Below are 22,890 nucleotides of genomic sequence, written 5' to 3' on the forward strand. Positions count from 1 at the left end.
TACCAAGTTATCTATGAATCCTTCTTTGGAATTTGTATGCAATGAAGTCAATTATTTCATAAAGACAAACTCCTTCATTCATAAATTACCAAGATGGAGAAGTAACCTAAATGTCTGTTGAGGGACAAATGGGTAAAGAAACTGTGGTATGAAAATTAGGTATCACAATGTAAATAATATCTTTTACAAGAACCAGTTCCTACCATTTTCTATAAAGTGAATGAACTTAGGTGATGAGACAAGCTATTTGAGATAAGCTCCATGAGACAAGCTAGGCAGATAAAAACCAATGCATAATTCAACTATATATTGAATTTAAAACAACAAAATGCTAGTCACCAAGGTTAAGGATGAGGTGAAAGAATATGTGTATCAGAGAATTACAAAACTTTACACATCTTAAGGCAATCTAGAGATTTATAACATGAAGATCATAATAACATTGAACTGTATGAGATTAATACTAAATGAGGTTTTTAGCTACTCTTAATATCAAATCAAAATATGGTAAATACCTGAGGTGATGAATCTGTGAATTGTTTTCACTAAAGAAAACATTTTCACTGTCTACCCATACTTCCAAAGCCTCATGTTGTACACATTTAACATGCACAATGCATTTTCTTAAAAATTAGTTTTCCAGGTATCATCCAACTACTATCATGTGTTTATTCATGCATTATTTTGCATGGTTATTAAACAGAGATCAAAGGACTTTTAGTGAAGTGATCATTTCAAAGTACCCGTTGATGAGAAGTATCCTAGCTCCTAAATAAAGGAGTGCTGGGGAAAAGAGTACACTAGTCCTACATCAGCACCACATCCTGACAAAACTGATCATGGGCAATAATCCACATGAGGATAGTAGTGTGCAGCTGAATACATGTGTCTCTGATATCCAGAATGTAGAAAACTGAACGAAGATGGTGGCTCAGCGGAGAGGTCTGGCCATTACAGGTCTGCTGGATATAAAAGGTAATATGAGGGCAGGGACCATGGTATAGTGTTAGCCATTCACATTGCTTTCCCAGAGCCCAAGTAATGCCCACCCCTTTATTGTTTATTATAATCTATATTTTCTCTATGACCACCTTCCACTCCTCCAGATTTATTTTAGCCTAGTCAACACAGCCTTGTGTTGAGCACCAGAATCACAGAGGTGCACAGTTCCACTGATTCCAGTCACAGGGCATGGGGACATGGTGCAGAGTATGACTCATCTTCTGCATGACTTTGTTCCCTTGTTCTGTATGGTTATACACAGGGTAGCCACGTTTATCCATAACCAGAGTCTGAGCATAAATGATGTGGGAGATAAGGCCTTGTGCCCGGTAATCAGGCACTGTGCCTGCCATTCGCATTTCTCCAGTTTGGTCCATCAGAGCCCAGGACACAGGAGTCCCTTCAGGTCCCAGAAGACATGAGCTAGGAAAGATCTGGATACAGCGCTCAATGAATCTCTGGCTCTTCTCATTACCACCAAACTGCCAGAATTTATCCACCAAGGGAGCGTGAGCAACGTCCAGTGATGAGAGTTTAAACATTTCTTGGTCGCTGAGAGGAAGAAAAGAAAAGAGGAGCCCTAAATGTTATATACAGTGTGAAATATTTGACCCTCCCCACAAAGGTCTATTGTGAGGCATGAGAGCACCATTAGTGGTATGCATTAGCTTAGCACTGTCTGGCTAGCCTTGTGAGAACAGGCAGCTAACCTAACTTAATGCCTTTCTGCCTCCATGTTATCCTCGTTAGAAGATATAGCTAATAATCATTTTATCAAAAGACATAAATTAATATTATAGAAGGTTTTGTCTTACAAGTACCCAGGAGAGTGCCACAAAAGCAATTAAATATTTATAAAAAACAAACCTCTGTGCTGTTATCAACATTGTTCTGACCCACTTACTCCCCACAGGAAATACAGTTGATAACATCATAAGGATAGGAAACATGAACAAATAGAGAATAAGTACTCAACAGCGCATACTAGTAATCAACAAAGCAAGACTTTAGGATCATGAAATCATGTATATGTATGAGTGTGTGTGTGTGTGTGTTTGTGTGTGTGTGTGTGTGTGTGTGTGTGTGTGTGTGTGTGAATGTTGGGAGCTTTTCTCAGTCTTGTTCAGCCTCATTCACTAAATCTGGAGTTCATCAATTCATTAGCTATCCAGTGATCCTGGGTGATAATTTTTACTCCACCACAGAAGCACTGGAAAAACTGACACACTATCACATCTGGCTTTTCATGCATATTCTAGGGAATCTTAACTCAAATTTTCAGAATTGCATACCAGGTACTTTAACAGACTAAGTCTTCTCCCCAAACCTCATAGCATGAAATCTTCAATACTTGTTTCTGAGAGTCCTTTGCCATATTGAATACAAGGTAAAGAAAAAGTCTAAACTGTCAACAGTGTGGTACATAGACAGCTCCTTCTATGTATATTTAAGGAAGAGGACTCCTGCATTGAGGTAAATACTCTACTCAGGATGCATAACCAGAAAGCCCAGACTCTGGTCCAGTAAGACTCTTCATCATCTTCATGGTGAGCAGGCCACTGCACTATAAGAGCCTACTTTCTCTTGTGAACCATAAAATAAAGTCAGAGATTTCCTGACTAACCCCTGAATTGAACTCAGGCCATCAGCTTCGCAGCAAGTGCTTTTGCTGACACATCTTACTTACTTGAAACTCTTGCCCTTAAGGAATTCTGAATATTGTGAGCGGCTTCTAGCAACATGTAGGTAGTTATATTTAAAAATTAGCTGCTTCTAGCTATAAAAGTACAATAAAGGAAATAAAAAGTCTCATAATAATTATATCTTTTGATGGAGTTCTCTGAAAATGAAGTAATAGAAATAAAATGAGACTGTGAGAAACAATGGCCATAAAAAGGAGAGGAAAATGCATGAATATTGGAAGAGAGGACATTTCATACAAGCAAAAAACAAATGTACTCTTCCAGAGGCATGTGTGAACATATGAGGATGAGGTTTCAGAAGGACAGTGCTTTTGGGAGGGGGATAGATGTCCAACAAGGGATTAGTCCATGTCTTATGGTGACCAAAGTGAATTTGAAGTTCACTGAAATCTACTAAGAGTTAATTAGTGATAGGATTAGGGAAGAGTTCAGTCAATTAAGTGCTTGCTGCACAGAGCTCATGGAGTCCCCAATCTGATCCCAAGACCCATTTTAAAAAAAAAAAACCAACTTGGAAGTACAAGTCTGTAATCATAGCTCTAGGGAACTAAAGACAATTGTATTCCTGGACCTGGATGACCAGACAGCCTATCCGAACCACATGACTCCCAGTAAGTGTCCTTGTCTCAAAAAAGCAAAGAAACAAAGCCACAAGCTGGATGGTTCTAAGGGAAACAACACTTGAAGATGTCCCTTCACCTCCCCATGTATGTACACATACTTACAAACACATCAACACACACGTATGCACAAACCAAAAAACAATCCTGAAAGCAAAAAATTGTTAAAACCTGAAAACAATTAAAGAACTGTTTGTGGCAGTTGCAGTGACAGATCATGTCGTCTGTGATATATATATATATATATATATATATATATATACACACATGTATTTTAACAATCATGTTGGAATTAGGCTATGTAGGTAGAGAAGTTAGGGAGCTACTTGTGTGAGAGATCTGGGAGGAACAAAGCATCTTCAATCCAACTCACATAGCCCGGGGTCTGCCAGATTCATGATCTAAGTACTCTGCATCCTCCAACAGGAAAGGAACCAGTTTCTTTGCTGTCTCAGGCATCATGTAGAGAATGCACTGTGTTCTCTTGATCTTGACCATCTTACCAGCTGCTAGGCTCATTATTGCTTCATTTAGTCTGGATTGTGAACCTAGAAAGGAGTGAAACAGGTAATAAGTAACCGTCCATTAGGGCAAAGAAGTGGTCCAAACATGTATACAAGATTTAATCAGAAAACTTTGCCTTAATTGTACCTCCTGTGTATCCATTCCTAACGTTATTCCCTGGACATGTTTTCTCTCAGGCACTGCAGAGTACTAAAAATTCTCCCTATGTCTTCATGAACAGAAGGAGCATGTTCAAATAGTATCCAATCTTGTTTGAATATGTTATATGACCAGGCATTGATCTTATGCCTCACTTAATCTTGTCATTGATTCTACATTTTAGGATCTTTTAATATCAGAATATTTTTTACATATGAAGATACTGAGTAATGGAAATGTCATTTGCTCAAGAATCACAACTTGGAGGCAGAACCATGAAGTCTCCTGTGGCTTTAACTTCAGAGGGCATGCTTGTAACCACATTAGATATAAACTTTGGTGACCTGGCAGGTACTCTGTGTCACAATAAACTACCATTCTTATACCAGAAACATGTCAGAGGCCAAGCCCTGTTTCCTATCTAGTTGTCCTCAGAGCTCCTGAATACACCTTCAAAATACATTCAGTTAAACAAAAATTACCTAGTTCACTGTTTCTTCTAACAATGCCATAGTCTTCAATATTTGAAATTAATTCCACTGTAGAAGTGATGGAAGACAGTCCAAAGAATGTTCACTAGGTTAGGATTTGGAAGTTTGAAGAAATTAAGAAAGGCTGCAGAGCAAGGTGCCAGGATAAAGAGTAATCCTACAGATGTGCACACAGAGGATCACAGCAGCAAACATACATTCCAGACTCCTTACTTTGGATCTGCAGATGCTGTTTCCAGTTGATGACATCTGGTGTGCCAAGGAATTCCAAACAGTGCTTAGGATCTTTAGAATAGATCTGGTAAGTGTTGGTATGGTGATCAAGGTCATCTGCCATCTCCTATTTGGTTGGTCAATATAAAATACATAATATTGGTTGTATCACATAATTTCAATTTTTTAAAATTTAATTACACTCTTTGTCTTATTTTTAATAATTAAAATTTCAGGTATATGTGTATGTGTATATGTATATATAATGCATTTAGTCATATTCATCCCACTCTGTCACTCCAACACCTCCAGACTCCTCCTGATATATTTCCTCTCCAACTTTACATATATTTTTTAAATGACCATTGAATCTAATTGGCACTGTCCAGATGCTATGAATGGATGTGCGGTCACCTACAAGATCGTGGACCTCCCCTTCTCTCAGTAGCCATTAGCTTCACCTAGGGCTGGAACTGCTTTCCTATCCTTGCTGGAAATTCCTCTCATAAATCAAACAAAACAGTGATGTTTTCTTCACATGCCAGCACCATTCCTCAATTATTAATATCACTAAACCACGTCAAAATTCCACTCAATTTATGGTAATGTTTTTATTAAACTTTATTACATTTTATATATAGGTACCATTGTGATTTACAATCGATTAAGGATGGTTTTTGAAACATTCTTCCCTAAGTTAGTAATACTCAGGAAAAGGAAGAAAAGTGAGAAGGTCAAAGGCCTTGTAAGAACAAGTCTTCTGGTTCCGAAGAGCCTCAAAGTAATTGTGTGCTTTATCTCTCTCTGTGTGTGCAGCATGTTTGTGCAGGAATGTGGGGTGTGGATGCAGGTCAGAAGGCATCTTTGAGGGCCACTTTTCACCGTCCACAATGAGACAGGGACTTTTTTTTTCTGATGCCAATGTAAGTCTAGCATCCTGTCAAATTCCAGAAATTCCCCTGTCTCCCAAGTTCCACCTCTCTGTAAGCATGCTGGGACTACACACATGCACTGCTGTGTAAAGCTTTATGCAGCTTCTAAGGATTTGAACCCAGGTCCTCAAACTGGGACAGCAAAGGATGTACCCCTTGAGCTTTCTCTCCAGTCTATACATATATTTTTAACATGACAATAGTGAAATTGACAAGATAATCTTGTGTATGGACTTTTATACATACACATTAAAGCCATATAAAAATAAAACATGATGTTTTTAAACTGTAAAGCACAAAGCACCTTGTTAAAAATGTATATATTTTGCAAAATCATAATTTGTTCAAAAAGCTCTTCTCTAAGTTTATAAATGACAGCTGGAATTTTTTGAACCTAAAAGAAGGCACTGAAGGACAAATATTCCGCTAGGGCAGGCTGGCCAAAAAATTGCACACAAATGCCATTGCAGCTAGGCAATACTACAATGACAATCCATCTTGTCAACACAGTTGAAAAACAACTATTATTCCATTTTTATATTTTGAGTAAATTTAAATTTGCTTTATATTGTATGATGTTTGATGAGTTTTTTAAAACAATAAGTGCTATTGTATATGTTTAAGGTACATGTGATATTATGGAAATATACATATGATAATAATGATAATAGTAAGAAGAAAATATTTACTATTATACTGAAGCCAATTAGCAAACCTATTGCCTCACATAATTATTATTCTTTCATTGGAAATAGCAAATTTAGCAGGAAATACAGTAAAATTTCATGTTGTGTATTAGATCTTTAAGCCTCTTTGATACCTTATGTATGTATCTCCTTGTTCATAACTATCAGTTACATAGTTCAATAACTCTTTGGTTTTCTATACTTCTGACTTTTAAATTATTTTTATTATTTTTTATTGTTAACATTAAATGAGAGTGTTGTTTTTTTTCTGTGACTGCCCATTTCACTTACCACAGTGTCTTCCTGGTTAACAGTAAGATATCTTTTCATGATAAGGAACATTTCCTATAAAAAATCAGTTCTGTATATTGGTATCTGTGCCCATTCATCTATCTCTGGGTTCCGAGGTTATTTCTGCATTTTAGGTAATGCAAATACTTCTACAATAAATGAAGCCATATAGATACTTTCAGCGCTTCCTGACTTTATTTCATTTTTATATGTGCCCAGAAGAGGGATGACTAGGGCAAATGACAGATTTACATTTGTGTTGGGGTACTTTCTTCCTATAAGTAGACTGTTAAGAAGTTTTGCCAAAAAGAGTAATAAGTTTTGTCAAAATGTTCCTCTTCCACTGACATGGCCATGTGATATTGTGATGGACCACATTGTCTCATTTGCACACACTATGCCAGCCTCATGAGATAGTTAATATTTTATCAAATATTCCATTAATAAATATTCATAAAAAAGACCAGCAATTTTCTTGCCTTTTATAACTACAAAAGTGATAGTGGCTTCATAAAATATATGAAGAAGAATTCATCTAGGTCTATATTTTGTAATAAATAGTAATAAGCTAGGCATGGTGCATGGTGGTGCATGTCTGTAATACCAGAACTTGTGAGGCTGATACTGGAGGATCAAGAATTTAGGGACAGGCTGCAATACACAATGAGTTCCAGACCATAGTGGGTTAGATAGCAAGATATAAGAAATGAGTCCTAGTGCTGACCTTTCTCGGACTGTTTGTAGTAATTAGCAATAAACCATGTGCTGTTATACTGTGGCTTGTTTAGGTTTTGTTGTTTTCGTTGTTTGTGGGTTTTATATTTTTAAAATTTGTGCATATAATATATTTTGATATATTGTATATATTTTTTATATAGTCACAATATTTATACAATATTATGTATTGAATCTGTTTTACATACAATATATTCTTTCTTCTCCCAGATCTTTTCTTATGTCCTCACCTCATCCAACTTCACTCTCTCTCTCTCTGTCTGTCTGTCTCTGTCTGTCTCTCTATCTCTGTCTCTGTCTCTCTCTCTCTGTCTCTCTGTCTCTCTCTCTCTCTCTCAAAAAGCCACACAAAAGGACAAAAATCAAAACAAACAAATGAACAACCACAAAGAGAAAACAATGACCAAAACAAACCCAAAAAGCATACAAAACAGAACAAACAAAACAAAACATGGAGTCTATTTTGTACTGGGCAAGTATCAGGACTGTGGTCTGGAGTGTGGTTGATGTAATATGCCATTGGAGAAAATGGGTTTTTTCTCTTACCCAGGAAGTATCAATTGTGAATAGACCCTTGATAAGGGGTGGGACTTTTGTCTGCTTCTCCTTCTCCATGCTGGGGTTTTGTCTGGCTTGAACTTGTCACACAGTCTCTGTGAGTTCTTATAAGTATCACCCCCGTTGTTTCTGGAAGATGTTGTTTTGGGGGATCATCCACCACCTCTGGCTCTTACAATCTTTCTGCCTCCTCTTTGGAAATAGGTTTGGAGGTTTTTGTTGCCTTCTTTAGTTTCTGTTTGTTATTGGTCTCCTCAGTCTTTGTATTTGTTTTTCATTCAGCCTTTGTAGGATGTAACTTTCCAAACGATTTACATCCTTTGGATCACCCAGTGATGGGCATATAAATATTCGTAAGAATGAGTTCATGTCTCAATTCATTTATGATGTCTGCTGTAGTATCTTCACTTTCACTTCATTCAAATGTGCCTTCTCTCTTTTCTCCTCAAACTAGTCAAAAATTTGCAAATTTTGTTTATATTTTCAGAAAGCAAACTTTAAAAAAAAAACATCTCAGTGGATTTTGTATTCTCTTGTCTATATATTTTCTGATACTTGTTATTTTTCCCCCAACCAATTGTGATCTAATGTGTTCTTTTTTCTAGAGTCTTGGAATGTAATGTTAACTATTTATTTGGGATCATTCTTTTTCCATATAAAATTGTCAGAAACTTCCCCTTACAACTTTTTTTAGATATGTATTTTCAGAACATAATAGTCTGGAATGATTTTAAATATGATTTCAATTTAGTGTGTGGAATATTATGGAGAGTATTTTCACATGTCCTAGAGGAAATGTGTATTCTGCTGTTGTTGGAAGGAAAGTTTGCTGTGTGTTAAGTCTACTCTGTCTAAAATTTAATCAAAATACAGTGTTCTTAGTCACTTTATGCCTTGTTGACCTGTCTGCTTCTTGTTGAAGGTGATTTTATTGATGCCCTTTACACTTATTGAATTGATATCTGTTATTCTTACTTTGTTAATATTTGCTTTATATGTTTCTAGTATTCATAAACTACATTTTTTATATCTGTCCATATCCAGTGTATTTTTTTTCTGAAAGTGAGAATAGCCCCTTGTATGCACCCTATACCTGGGTCACACATTTTTGATTTTAACATCTACTCTTCATCTTTAGATTGAGATTTTTTATTGCAATTGATTTTTTAATTCTTCTCTCATATATCATAATATATCTCAGATATATAAATTATTTATCTGCAATTTCCCCTTCTTCACTTTTCTACTCTCTCTCCAGGCTCTTCCCACAACTTGCCCTCTCCCCCAGACTTACCCCTCTCTTCTGCCTCCCCTCATAAAAGATCAAGTTTCCCAAGGACATCAACCAAACACTGCATAACAGGCTACAATAAGATGAGGCGCATACTGTCACATCAAGATTGGACAAGGGAACCCAGTAGGAGGAAAAGGATCCCACAAGTAGGCAAAAGAGTCAGAGACAGCCATGACCTCACTTCCCACCACCAGGATTCTCACATAAACACCAAACTACTCAGCCATAATATACATGTAGAGAACCTAGGTCAGAGACCTAAAGGCTCCTGGATCTTTGTGATTTACATTTGAGAAGAAAATAAGAGCTTATTACTGACATTTTGAATTTATTTCTTTTGTTTTTTTGTTTTTGATCTCAAATTTTTTCCTCATCTCTTATTTCTCTTTGTGCTTTTTCAATTTAGAGTCTGTGTGCTAATCTTGTTTCCATCTAGAAGAGGGACCCTGGCATCAGGGGTCATCTTTGTTTCCTTGGAGCCTGAACATTTCCAAGTTCATGTTAGATACACATCAATTGTAAACTTAGAGTCATATTCATTCCACAATACAACTTACCTGCTCTTGAGGATGGACAACCACTGTGTTAAAATCAGGCCACTTGTCCACCAGAGCCTTGAGCTTGAATGGGTTTCCCTGGTTCATGTGGAAGACAGTTCCATAAACCTAAATATTCCAACAACTGAATGGTCAGCTCATTACAAAGGAACAGTAAAAGCCTTGCTTTTGATACCAGAATGATGGTGATTTCTTTGAAATTAGTGGGCGTAAATCATACACCAAGTTCCATTACTTTTAAGAACACATTTAAGATGATTTGAATAATTTTAAACTCCTAATGTGTGTATGTGGGGGATCTGTCTTGGACAATATCTTATGAATACTCAACTAGAATGGGGATTCTGCTGTTGTTAAGGAAAGTATTCTTTAAGTGGCAATTAATACAGTGAGCTTCTAATGTTTCTTGGGTTTTCACTCTGTTTATATAATTTCCATCACATTTATAAATGATGGAAGGAAGAATATTACCCTCAATTTTACTTGTAGATTTATTTTTCTTTCAGTTTTACTGCTTTGTTCTCATGTGTCTTCATTTCTATGAGTGTAATCTCTAGCAGGTTTTATGTCCTCTGAATAAATTAACATCTACACTGTAATACAAAGATACTCTTTATCCTTAGTAATATTCTAGTCCATTTGTAATGTATTTAAATAGCTATGGGGAAATCTATCTTATACAAAGTTATTGATATATTCCTAAAACATAATTTCTTGCTCAATCCAAATTATTTGTAATTCTTTGAGAATTTGCAAAACAGAAATTGATTTATTAGTTCTGAGAAAAAAATCATGTGGTTAACCTCCTGTCAGACACGTGATCAGTTAGGAAAATATTAAACACTAATGCACTTGCTTTTATCAATTTGCAACTCTGAGAAATATCCAGTGTTATATAAAACAATTCCTGTGTGAGCACAAGAGAATGTATTTTAGTCAGCAAAGGTCATCACATTGCCATTCACTATGTGATCTTGCTCTGTCATAACAGCTTTATTTTCTCTTTGGTTAAATGTATACAGCATGCCTCATTTGCCTTGAGGTGACATCAACTAAATTTTAGGTCACAAAGGCGATACCTGACCCAGAACACAGTTCAGTAAATTTCCCTTCCCTTTCCCACCTTTTTCTTAAACATTTACTAGTCCATTTCCCTGAGAACATTCCACATTCACCTTTAAAGACTCAGGAAGGTATTTCCTTAAGGAGCTCTCCAACATCTGGAGCATCTGTGAACTTCGCAAATAGAGCATCTTGATAGCTACCTTATCCTAAAAGAAGAATAAAGAAATGCTAAAAACATCTGCTGTGAGATTGTGTCTTCTATGTATGTGGTGATAGGAATGAGAATGGCCAACTTTGGCTCATATTTTTTGAATACTTAGTCATTAGAGAGTGACACTATTTAGAAAGATTAAGAGGTATAGCTTTATTGGAGGAAGTATGCCACTAGGGGTGGGCTTTGAGGTTTCAAAAATCCAAGCCAAGCCTAGTACCTTACTCCTATTGTCCCTGCTACCCATAGAACTGTCATCTACTCCTCCAGCACTGTGTCTGACATTGTGTCTGACAGACACTATTTCATAATTTGAGATTGATTCCCACTGTTTCATGGGTGCCTCCTTTACTAAACTTCTCACTATGTGGATAAAAGGACAGGTACCCTTGTCTGAAGTGATCATCAACATCATGCTGCCGTGCTCCCTGCCATGATGATGTAGTCTAAATTTTTGAAACTGTAAGCAAGCCCCAATTAAATGCTTTCCTTTATAAGAGTTGCCATCGTCATGGTGCCCCTTCACAGCAACAGAACACCGACTAAGACAATATATGAAAGAAGCTATACCTAGGAAATCTCAACAGTATGGTTATCAAAACAAGACCTAAAAAAGATGGCAATTTCAACTGACATGCCAGTGTGACTGGAGGAATTCTCACAAGGAGTTTCCCTAGATGAAGCTCTATAGAAGATCATGGCTGACGAGAAAGGAGGAATCAGTCTTCTCCAATAATGAGGCCCCCAGATAGGTTACCCAATCCCAAGAGGTCAGCCCTAAACAAATGAGAACAACACTAAACAAATGCAGAGATTATGTTTATAAATTTCCATATTTATGGTCAAGTCTGTGCATACATTTAATAGTAATAAAAAGTAAGAGCATGGATTTGAGAAAGAGTTGGTGTAGGGCCCAGGGATATGAGAAGAAGGAGGAGGAGGAGGAATACTTTTTAAATCACCAAATGCAAATTGTTTTTTATATTTCAGCAGTACATTTATCAATGGATAGTATTCATGTATGCATGAATCAGAGTTTCTTTATCCTTTAATCTTCATATGGACACTTGGACTGTTATGGCATATAGGCAGTCATTAGTAAAATTACCATGCTAGTGAGTGTACACATTTATGACATTATCTTTTATTTCCAGAGCTACATCACACATATTTGACTTTGTAAGTAAGTGCTTATATTCTGTCCAAAGAGAATGCACAACCTTACATAATAATTTTATAATGCAAGAGTCTAATTGTCATTTCTCCAAAACAATCAACACATGTCTATGCATTTATAATCAGGAACCATTGATAAAGTAGTCTAAAGCCTCTGCTCTTCACAGTAAAACACACAGGGCTCATTACCAAGGTAGGTCAAACAGTTAAGGCCAACATGTATTCCAACAGATCAACTTTTCAAGGGATTAGCTATGTTGAATTGTACTCAAACACTGTGACTCAGCAGAAGAAGTAGTTTTAGAAATCCTCATAAGGGTCCAGGTTAGTTGACTCTTCTGCTCCTCCTGGAAGACCAACAGAGTCAACTAACCTGGACTCTTGGATCTCTCAGAGATTGAACCACAAATCAAAGAACATACACAGACTGGACCTAGGTCTCCCCACACATATGTAAGGATTTACAGCTTGGTCTTTATATGGATCCTAAACTTCAGTGGCAGCTATCTCGAGAGTGTTGCCTGTCTGTGGGATATGTTCTTCTGTTGTCTGGCCTCAGTGGTGAGGGTACGTCTAGCCTTGCAGACCTGATATGCCAGAGAGGAGATAGCCTGGAGGACCCCAACTGCTCAGAGGAGAAGAGGAGAGGTGGATAGGGGAAAGACTGTGGAATTGGATGACCAGGAAGAGAGCTGTGAGCAGATTGTACAGTGAATAAGTAAAAGAAATAAAAAAGTTAAAACAATATTTAAAAAAATAAAATGGGTTAAATCTTTTAATTCCCGTGGCCTTAAACCTCTGAATAGAGGAATCAAACAAAAGTCACACAGATTAATCATGAAATGTTCATGTAATCTCCCTCATCTGCAAGTTATGCTGAGATTTAAAAGAGACAAATGCAAGATATGGGGAGATAGGGTGCACATGGTGCCATCTTTGCTAATACTTTGCACACCTTTGTCTTATGAGCAAATTCATAATTGCCTGTGTGTAGTGGGATATATTCCCACTACATTTGTATTGCTTTGGCAATTGCTTGGTGATTGGGCTGTATGAAAGGTAGGCGGAGTGAGGAATCAGGAGGAGAGAAGGAGAGGAAGGGTAGGAGACAAAGGAGGGAGAAGGAGGAGAGAAGATGGCTGCAGATGTCCACGTGTCTCTAGCAGTCTCAGGTAGTTATTCATATCTAGGTAAGTTAATTGGGTTAACAATTCTAATTGTGTTGGCATCTTATTAATTGAGCATTTCCAAATATATAAACCAATTGGATAACCATTAAGCTCTAAGAGTCTCATTCTACCTGGTACTACAGGCATGGTGGGTATTGTCTGGGGTTCAGTTGAGCTTTGTGGAGACAGTGTGAGGCATTGGCAGAGCCATCCCCCATGATGGCATCTTGTAGATGCCAGGGCCAGTGTTTCTAGATAGCTAGAGCCGTGGTCCAGAGTCGGAACCTTGGGAAAATGGCAGCTGTCTGGAAACAAGCTGGATCCAGCACCATTTTTAAAATATTGCTTGCCAACCCCTGTGTTTCTGTTCTCTTTAAGTTATGTCATCTTTATGTTGTAAAGTAACTTCTTATATATCTCTGTCAAAATAAAGGAAAGAAGAAAGGAAGGAAGGAAGGAAGGAAGGAAGGAAGGAAGGAAGGAAGGAAGGAAGGAAGACTAATCTTCACAACCCAATTTGTATTTGGTAAACAGCACAATACAAGCACATCCTTCTCCAAGCCAAGTGGGTCTCCATGTGTCCTCCATGTTCACCTAGGACAGAGATAAATACAGACCCTCCAAAAACCTCATTCTTTGCTTCAAAAATGATGAGCTGAATTCATTAACCAATTAGAAACTAATTATTAATGAAACGGGTCAAATTCTCTACTTCCCCTGCTGAACATACAACATCCCTTTCCTCTAACAGCTTCCAACAAAATAAGGAAAATGTTCTCTGATCCATAAGAGACATGGCTGCGCTTTCCATAACCCTGTACAAAGTTCTCTATGGCTCTGCTGACTTCTTTTCACAAACAGCTGAACTTTATCCCCACGAATCTGTAAGAACAAAGTTTGTATTAGCCAAATTGACTCAACTTCAGTTAATTTTGCCCTCATTACACGAATGACCTTTGGCCCACTCTGGGTCTGAACCGCTCAGACCAAGTGTCCTCTTTGCCATAGTCTCTCCATAGTCTTGTTTTGGCATGAGTTAATTTTATTTTTTTTATTATTATTATTCTTTAATCTTTTTTTTTTTTACAATCCAGTCATTTATCCCTTTCCTGGTCTGCCCTATGACAGTTCCTCATCCCATTCCTCCCCCAACTCCCATCTCCAAGGGGATGTCCCCATCCCCACCCCCACCCCTACTCCCATTTTACCAGACCCCCCCACTCCTTGGAACCTCAAGTCTCTCAAGAGTTAGGTAAGTCTTCTCTCACTGAGCCCAGACCAGGCAGTCCTCTGCTGTATGTGTTGAGGGGCTCAGACCAGCTAGTGAATGCTGCCTGGCTGGTGGCTCAGTGTTTGAGAGATCTTAGGGGATCCAGGTTAGTTGAGACTGCTGGTCTTCCTATGGGGTTGCCCTCCTCCTTAGCTTCTGCCAGACTTCCCCTAATTCAACCACAGGGGTCCCTGGCTTCTTTCCATTGGTTGAGTGTAAGTATCTGCATCTGACTCTTTCAGCTGCTTGTTGGGCCTCTCTCTGAGGGTAGCAGCCATGCTAGGCTCTTGTCTGTAAGCATATCATAGCATCAGTAATAGTGTCAGGCCTTGGGGCTTCCTTTAGAGCTAGATCTCAATTTGGGCTTGTCACTGGACCTCCTTTCTCTCAGTTTCTTCTCCATGTTTGTCCCTGCAGTTCTTTTAGACAGGAACAATTCTGGATCAGAGCTTTTGACTTTGGGATGACAACTCCATTCCTCCATTTGACGCCCTATATTTCTACTGGGGGTGGATTCTACAAGTTCCCTCTCTCCACTGATGGACATTTCATCTAAGGTCCCTCCCTCTGAGTCCTAAGTGTCTCTCACCTCCCAGATCTCTGGTATATTGGCACAAGGTGGGGGGCGTGGGGATTTCCTAAACAGAACTCTAATGGGTCAGGCTCTAAGATCAAGAATTGATAAATGGGACCTCATGAAAATGAAAAGTTTCTGTAAGGCAAAAGATAGTCAATATGACAAATCTGCAACCTATAGATTGGGAAAAAATATTCACAAACCCCACATCCATAGACGGCTAATATCAAAACTATACAAAGAATTCAAGAAGCTAAACACACACACACACACACACACAAACTAATCAAAAATGGGGTATAGAACTAAACTGAGAATTCACAACAGAGAATTCTCAAATGACAGAGAAGCTCTTAAAGAAATGTTCAAAGTCCTTAGTCATCAGGGAAATGCAAATCAAAATGACCCTGAGATTATGCCTTACACCAATCAGAATGGCTAAGATCAAAACCTCAGGTGACAGCACATGTTGTGGAGAATATGGAGAAAGAAGAACACTCCTCTATTGCTAGTAGGATTGCAAACTGGTACAATCACTCTGGAAATCAATCTGGAAGTTGCTCAGAAAATTGGAAATATATCTGAGGACCCAGAAATACCACTCTTGGGCATATACCCAGAAGATGCCCCACCATGCCACAGGGGCACATGCTCCACTATGTCTATAGCAGCCTTTTTTTTTGTGATAGCCAAAAGCTGTAAACAACCCAGATATCCCAGTGGCTATAGAAGAATGGATACAGAAAATGTGGTTCATTTATACAATGGCAAGGACATTGTGAATTTTGCAGGCAAATAGATGGAACTTGAAAATATCATCTTGAGTGTGATAACTCAGACCCAAAAATACATGCATGGTATGTACTCACTAATAAGTAGTTATTAGCCAAAAAAGTACAGAATACCGAGGATACAATCCACAGAACTCAGGAAAATTAACAAGCCAAAGGGTCCAAGTAAGAATGCCTCAATTCCACTTGGGAGGGAGAAGAAAGCAATCACTGGGGGGACAGAGTGGGGGAGGGACCTGAATGGGAGAGAGGATAAGGAGACGAAAAGCAGAACATGATCAGGGTTTTTTTGGGGGGTGGGGGTGGAGGTGGGGAACAGGATTGAAGCCCTGAGGGCCAGCAGAAAGAATAGAAACAAGCAACCTCTGGAGGTAGGAAGTGGGGGTGGGATCCTCTAGAATGAGTTAATTGCTTGAGGTTGAACAAAACTGTTTTGAAAGTCCCTTTCTTTCACAGTTTTATATCTAGGATGGACCACAAAAGAGGTTGTGTGTATGTGTGTGCCGGTGCCTATGGAGACCAGATATTGATGTTGAGTATCTTTTGCAGTTTTTCTCAATCTTACTTTCTTTCTCCTTCTCCCTCTCTGTCTCTCTCCATCTCTCCCTCCTTTCCTCTCTCTCTCCCTCCCTCCCTCCCTTCCTCCTTCTCTCCTCCTCCTCCTCCTCCTCCTCCTCCTCCTCCTCCTCCTCCTCCTCCTTCTTCTTCTCTCTCTCTCTCTCTCTCTCCCTCTCTCTCTCTCTCTCTCTCTCTCTCTCTCTCTCTCTCTCTCTCTCTCTCTCTCTCTCGTGTTTATGTGCGTGCGTGCTCATGTTCACATTTGTATTTATGTATGTATGTGAGTAAAAGTGCCTGTGGACACCAGAGGACAACCTTGTTTGAGGCACGGTTTCTTGCTGTTGCATCTGCAAGGGTAGCCTTGTGAGCTTCCAGGGTTTCTCTTGTCTCCACCTCTCATTTTTTCCACTGGAATGCTAGGTTTCCAGCTGCCCTGTGAACAAAGATCTCACCCTGTTTTTTGATCTCGTTGCTTTAACATGTTGGGAAATGTGTGGACTAATGAGACTTCTCTGTGTGACCCTTTACCTATGTTTGTTCACCAAGTACAATGGGCAATGGCAGGTCTTTCGCTGACCCTTGTACTCTCTATGTAGAAAATAGGGTGGGGGATGGGGTAAGGGGATAACATATGAAATGTAAATAAAATATCCAATAAAAATAAATAAATAAACAAAAAAAGAAAATAGTCTTTCCTTTCTTTTTCTGCTTATTTTTCTTCTCTCATATAATACATCCTAACCACAGAAAAGGTCCCAGACAGAAGAGCTAAAGCAGAGTGGGTTTGGAAAAGTTCACTTGTATTCCTTTTGTTTTGTTTAAATTTGTACTCTTTTTCAGTGCTGGTGACAGAATCTCAGAAATTGTATGCAAATAAGAAGCAAATTGAAGTTTGATATCCAAGTACTGCAAGAATACTAGCAAGTATTCCTGAGTACATTTGGAACCAGCTTCTGCATGTGTACACCCACATCCTGAAAAAGAAACATATTGTTCAGGTATTATAGGAGAAATGGAACAGAAACACACTGGTGAACTGCCAGTGCTGGCCATGGGCAAAGTCCTCTTGTAAATGGCATTTGGAGACTCCTTATGAAACCATTTCTGTGTTTAAAATTTATCCAAAGAACACAATTCATGGAAAAAGCTCTCTATGAAAAATTGTACATAACAGAGACATGTTACCCTCTATCTACATTCATAGACATGATGGTAAATATTTTTAATTAGGAATCCTTAATACTAGAGTTGATGATGGTTTTAAAATTTGTATCTTTTATGGTTTGAGTAATCAATTCACATTTTCAAAGTTTTAGTATCTTTGTGATTTTTAAGTAGGGAAACTTATTTATCTGGATATTGGTAATTCAAAAGAAATCTAACTATTTTAGTATGCTATAAAATATTTACACACACAAACACACAGTCTCAAATAAATATTACCTGAATTAGCATATTCTTTCCAGCCTCAAATACATTTGCTGTCACAGATCTACAAATAGCTGTTCTTAGTCTCTTCATATTTATTTATCAATTTATAATAAATCCTTCCTCCACTCAATCAAGAATTTCTCACAGATCCCAGCAGATTGCTCTGTATTTGACATTTTTCTAAATCTTACTAAATGAAAAACTTTCTTTCTTCCCTAACAAAATTTCCATAACCGGTGAGTTCTAACAATTTCTATCTGTATCCAACAGGAATATTCAGTAGAAAGCCAAAAGGCAATGAGGAGTTCCCAAATGTCAGTTTCTCCTGGTCCTCACCTGCAAAGCTGTCTCCTCTGTCAGTCTCTACAGAAGCCAGCTGGAGAAGCAGCAGCAATAGATCGTGGCGATGAGCCTTACCCTCAGAGTACAGGCACTAAGGGGTGCTTTGATCTGGCTTCTAGGAAACCGTTAAGCGGAAGTTCTTAGAACATGTGTACCAAGCTATGCAAACTCTAAACAGTGTCATGTCAGGCCCCTCCCTCTGGGGTCCTCGTTCCAGAATCAGCTCTGTAACTGGGAAGTTAGCTTTGTACATTTGGGGCTCTTTCCCAAAAGACTGGACAACTTTTTGCTCCTAGAAATCCCATTGCCACTCAGAAACTGAGCTGTGAAGGCAGATGACCAGGAATTAGGGGCATCTGATGGAATATTATTTAGCCATAAAGGCATAAAAGTTTCATATTTGGTATACTATGGATAAATCCAGACTACATTGTATTAAGTGAAATAAGCTAGACACACAGGAGAGAATTACCATATGATCTGACTTAGGAGATCCGTGTAGAGGAAGTAAATTCACAGACACAGAAAGTAGAAGAGAGGTTACAAAGAGCTGAGGAGGTTAGAAGTTATTGTTTAGTAGGTAAAGCGGTCACGTTAGAGAATGATGATATAGTTGGGGATAATTGCAAAAATCCTGTGGATATATTTAACATTGCACACTTACAAGAATTAAAACGATGTTATGCAGACTTTACAACAATGTATTTACATATCTGTATGCATATATGTGAATGTGTATGTACCTGTATGCACATATACATACATTTGGGTATATGTATCCACAGAAAACAAAATATATCCCTTTTCTCAAGGATCAGTATATATTCCTGTGAATCTCTATCAATTAGCCTCATATGAATACATTTTTTTTCTGAGTTGCTGAAGGTGATCATTGATACTTAAATGTAAATAGGGTGTGTGTGTGTGCTCACGCAAGCACACACACATGTATCCATGTTCCTCTACATAGTGAGGAGTTCTCATGTCATTGTGTATATACATGTGGAAGCCAGAAATTAGGTGTATTCCTCAGTGGCTCTCTATCTTATTTTTTGAACCTGGAACTTTCCAATTTGGTAAGACTGGCTGGGCAGCAAGCCCAGGAGCTCCTCCTGTTTCCCTCTTCCCAGCTCTGGTATAACAAGCATGCTTAGCTGTGTCCCACATTTAACTGAGTGCTGGAGATCAGAACTTAAGCCCTTCTAATGACATGGCAGGCAGTGTATCAGCAACCATCTCTCGTGTAAGCTCTTAACTAACCAACTTTAGTCAATATTTTGCTGGTCAGTGATTTGAAATCTGCTCCTTTTTGCCAGTGTCAGGTAGGATCCAGAAATCAAAAGAAACACAGCAACTCCAATACTTCACTTACTGTGTGATTTTTAGCAGAGCAAAGTTTGGATAGCTTTCTAGTTTTTCTTTTACACAGCATTATGAACACTATCAAAATCCCACTGAAGCACAAAAACCTGAAGTCAATTCTCTGGGTTCAAAATTTGATGTCGACACTCCTTAAGTGAATCCACTGAGTAATAGCATCTAGAAAGAAGTCTGAGTATTGGGATAACTGAAAACTTTGCAACTACATTGCAAAGGGAGTGTGGAGATGAGAGGGAAGGTAGAAAAAGGAGGAAGGGAAAGAAAATTATTTTTAGACTTAGCTTTAATGATCAGAATTAGGATACAGAAATTCATGATTTATTTAACGATTTTTCTGTTTTTGAAATTTAGGACCCCCCAAAACCTTACTGTTATTTTAAAAAAACAACACAAGAGGCATCTTTGTATATACTTCTCAGTTTTCATAGTTTTATTTTTTAAATAGTTTATTTTTAATTAATAATTAACACAGAGAATTAGGTTTTATTGTTCCAGTTTCAGACAAAATTTATTTTGTTGAATCACTTCACCTCTCCCAGCCCCTCATGCCCTAACCCCTTGCTGTACCTTACACACATCCTCCATCTCCACATTTATCTCCCCTGTGCCATCCCTCCGCTTCTGCAACACTTCCTTTCCCTCCTTGTGTGCTCTTTTCTGATTTCAGAGCCTGCAATCACAGAATTCACCCCAACTTATATACAGACAGACAGACTTTATAAGCGAGGGTCTGCATATGGGAGATGTGCTGTCTGTCTAAATCTGGAGGGTTTTTTTTTCTAATTCCCATATTCATTCATTTTCCTCTAAGTTATGTGAATTCATTTTTTTCTTTGCAGCTGATTATATTCCATTTATGTATGTGCCACGTTTTCCTTATCCATTCATTTGTTGGCTCCATCTGGGCTAGTTCCATTCCTTCGCTATTGTGAATAGAGAACCAATAAAAGTGGATGTGCGGGTATCTCTGTGGTGGGATATTACACACACACACACACACACACACACACACACATATGCATACATACATATACATTGGCACTTACTCAGAAGTATATCTGGGTCATAGAGAAGTTCTGGTTTTTTTATTTTTTAGAAACATATACTAATTTATATAATGGCTGTACTAGGTTACATTACCTCCAACAAAGACTAAGAATTCCTCTTTCTTCACATCCTCAACAGCATTGTTGGCTCTTTTCTTTATCGTAGTAGTAATTGTCACTGGGGTGAGATGGAATCTAAAATGTAGCTTCAATTTTCATTCCCTTGGTAACAAAGAATGCAGAACACCTTTTTAATCCTTGGTGTCCATTTGTGGTTCTACTTTTGTGAACCATGTCTTCCATTCATTGGCCAATTTATTGACTGGTCATTTTGGAGTTTAATTACTGTTGTTCTTTATATATTCTAGATACCAAGACCCTGTCTGAGGCATAACTGGCAGAGACATTCTCCACTGTTGGAGAATGTTGCAGAACGTTAACTCTGTCCTGTACTCTGTGGACAAAGGGAGCAGTTTCTCTGCCAGGCATACTAGAGCCCAATCCTGCCCCCTCTTCTCTCCACCACATCCAGGATGCTCCAGCTCTGGAATCTCTGGCTCCAATCTCTCTTCTTAGTTATTTTCCAGCACTTTTCACACATTAGACTGTAATTAGAGACTCGGAATCCCTATGGCTTCCCAAGACTTACATCCAGGAGCTGTCAGTGGGAAGGCAGGGTCCATAGAAAAGGGCCGGAGTCAGACAGCTTCAAGGGGGGCGGGGGGAGTGTACGGTAGTCCCAAAGGTGCTTGAGGCAAAGCAGAGTCAGCTGAGGAGTGAGCAGTCAAGGGGCTTCATCAGTATCTTGTTGAAGAGTCAGCATTTCCTGGGAGCTTCAAAGGCCTAGAGTTCCTGCACAAAGGGCTCCGAGGGGACCCGGGGTGGGGGGATGGGGGCATAAAGGGGTCTCCTGCAGCTATGCTGAAGCTGGGTTTGCATAATCAAGACTCTTTAAAATGCTTGCAAGGCCATTTACTTGGAGGTGATCTTGGGATTCTGTGAGGATCTAGGGAAGAGAAACACCTGCTCTAAGCACCTATCACTGACATCAGTAAGCAAAGCTGTACACTGGGTGAGTCACGGCAGACAGACCAGGGATGTTGGCGGAACTGGATCCTGGATTACAGGTCGGTGATGTAGGGGGCGATCTGGTTCTCCACCTGCCCCAGCACCACGCTGCCCCCGGCGCAGGGACGAGCGCGCACCACGACCTTGAAGTGGTGGCTCACAGCTGGGCTGTAGGGACGCCAGCGGTCACGCTCATTCAGCCATTCTTACACCACTAGGGTCCAGGACTGAAGTCTGGAGCATGAAGAGCCCTGAGAGGCTCTCTTCCCCATCCCTCCATACCCGGCCTCTAGCGCCACCGCTTCCCGGGAAGACTCAGCTGAGGCCCATGGCGAAGTCCGCGGCCGCGTAGGCACCGGTACCCGGACACCAGGGACGCCCATCTCCAACTGCGCTCCGCCAGGCTACCCTGACCCTGCCTCTGCTCCAAGGGGTCCAGCTGCTTAATGCAAAGCCCCGGCCCTGCGCACTCAGCTCACCGCCTTGCAAAGCCACACGGGGGCGCGCAGCCGGAGCGAAACACAGCACCCACCTGGTACCAGTTGCACCTGGGGCTCCGCAAAACCCCATGTGAATCGCCCAGCACCATCACGCCCTCCATCCTAGCTCAGAACCAAGAACCTCAACAGTGGTGGCACAGCCCCCCCTACCTGCGGCTCCTCTCAATGACTTTCAAAAGGAGTCACCCTTCCCAGACTGAGAGCCAGGGCAAGCTCAGACCCATGGAGGCTTCAATTGTTCCCACATGTCTGAGACCACCCGCTCAATCCAGGTCCCGGGGCACAGCCGGGACCAAGGTTTGCAGCCACCAACTTTCTGTATGTTTGTTTTAAGTTCACCGCCATCGTTATCCGAAGAACTAGCCCCTACACTTGTGTCACACCAGGGCGTTTACTGGCACTGATGTACCCACATGGAACACACACATGTGCACAGCCCCACATCTTCCTCTGGCCTCCTATTACCTCCTCCAGGCCTAAATCCCGGAAGTGTGTCAAATATGCAGAAGCCCCGCCCTCTTCCCCAGCTTGCACTGACTCCCTGGAGGTATTACATAGTCT

General features: G+C 39.6%; 1 protein-coding gene across 1 annotated transcript; it reads right to left on the reverse strand.

Annotated features, from left to right (window-relative positions):
- Positions 1 to 7: 7 nt before the first annotated feature.
- On the reverse strand, positions 8 to 18,460 carry LOC114623505 (glycine N-acyltransferase-like protein). The gene is made up of 6 exons (XM_028770179.1): positions 18,330 to 18,460; positions 10,921 to 11,016; positions 9,746 to 9,853; positions 4,693 to 4,819; positions 3,699 to 3,873; positions 8 to 1,554 (listed from the first exon to the last, which is right to left on the reverse strand). Exons 2-6 carry the CDS (start codon positions 10,996 to 10,998, stop codon positions 1,152 to 1,154), a joined length of 891 nt encoding a protein of 296 aa, XP_028626012.1. The 5' UTR covers positions 10,999 to 11,016; positions 18,330 to 18,460; the 3' UTR covers positions 8 to 1,151.
- Between the last annotated feature and the right edge of the window lie 4,430 nt (positions 18,461 to 22,890).

The sequence above is a fragment of the Grammomys surdaster genome, unplaced genomic scaffold (genome assembly GCF_004785775.1).
Source record: "Grammomys surdaster isolate TR1022 unplaced genomic scaffold, NIH_TR_1.0 198, whole genome shotgun sequence".
NCBI lineage: Eukaryota > Metazoa > Chordata > Mammalia > Rodentia > Muridae > Grammomys > Grammomys surdaster.

Bases quoted from the DNA above. Each gene is read 5' to 3' on its own strand.
- LOC114623505 (XM_028770179.1), bottom strand. From the start codon at position 10,998: ATGCTCTATTTGCGAAGTTCACAGATGCTCCAGATGTTGGAGAGCTCC. The intron at 9,854-10,920 runs GTGAATGTGGAA...TGGAATATTTAG, and splicing joins ACCTTCCTGAGTCTTTAAAG to GTTTATGGAACTGTCTTCCA. The intron at 4,820-9,745 runs GTAAGTTGTATT...CCAACCAAATAG, and splicing joins TTGTCCATCCTCAAGAGCAG to GAGATGGCAGATGACCTTGA.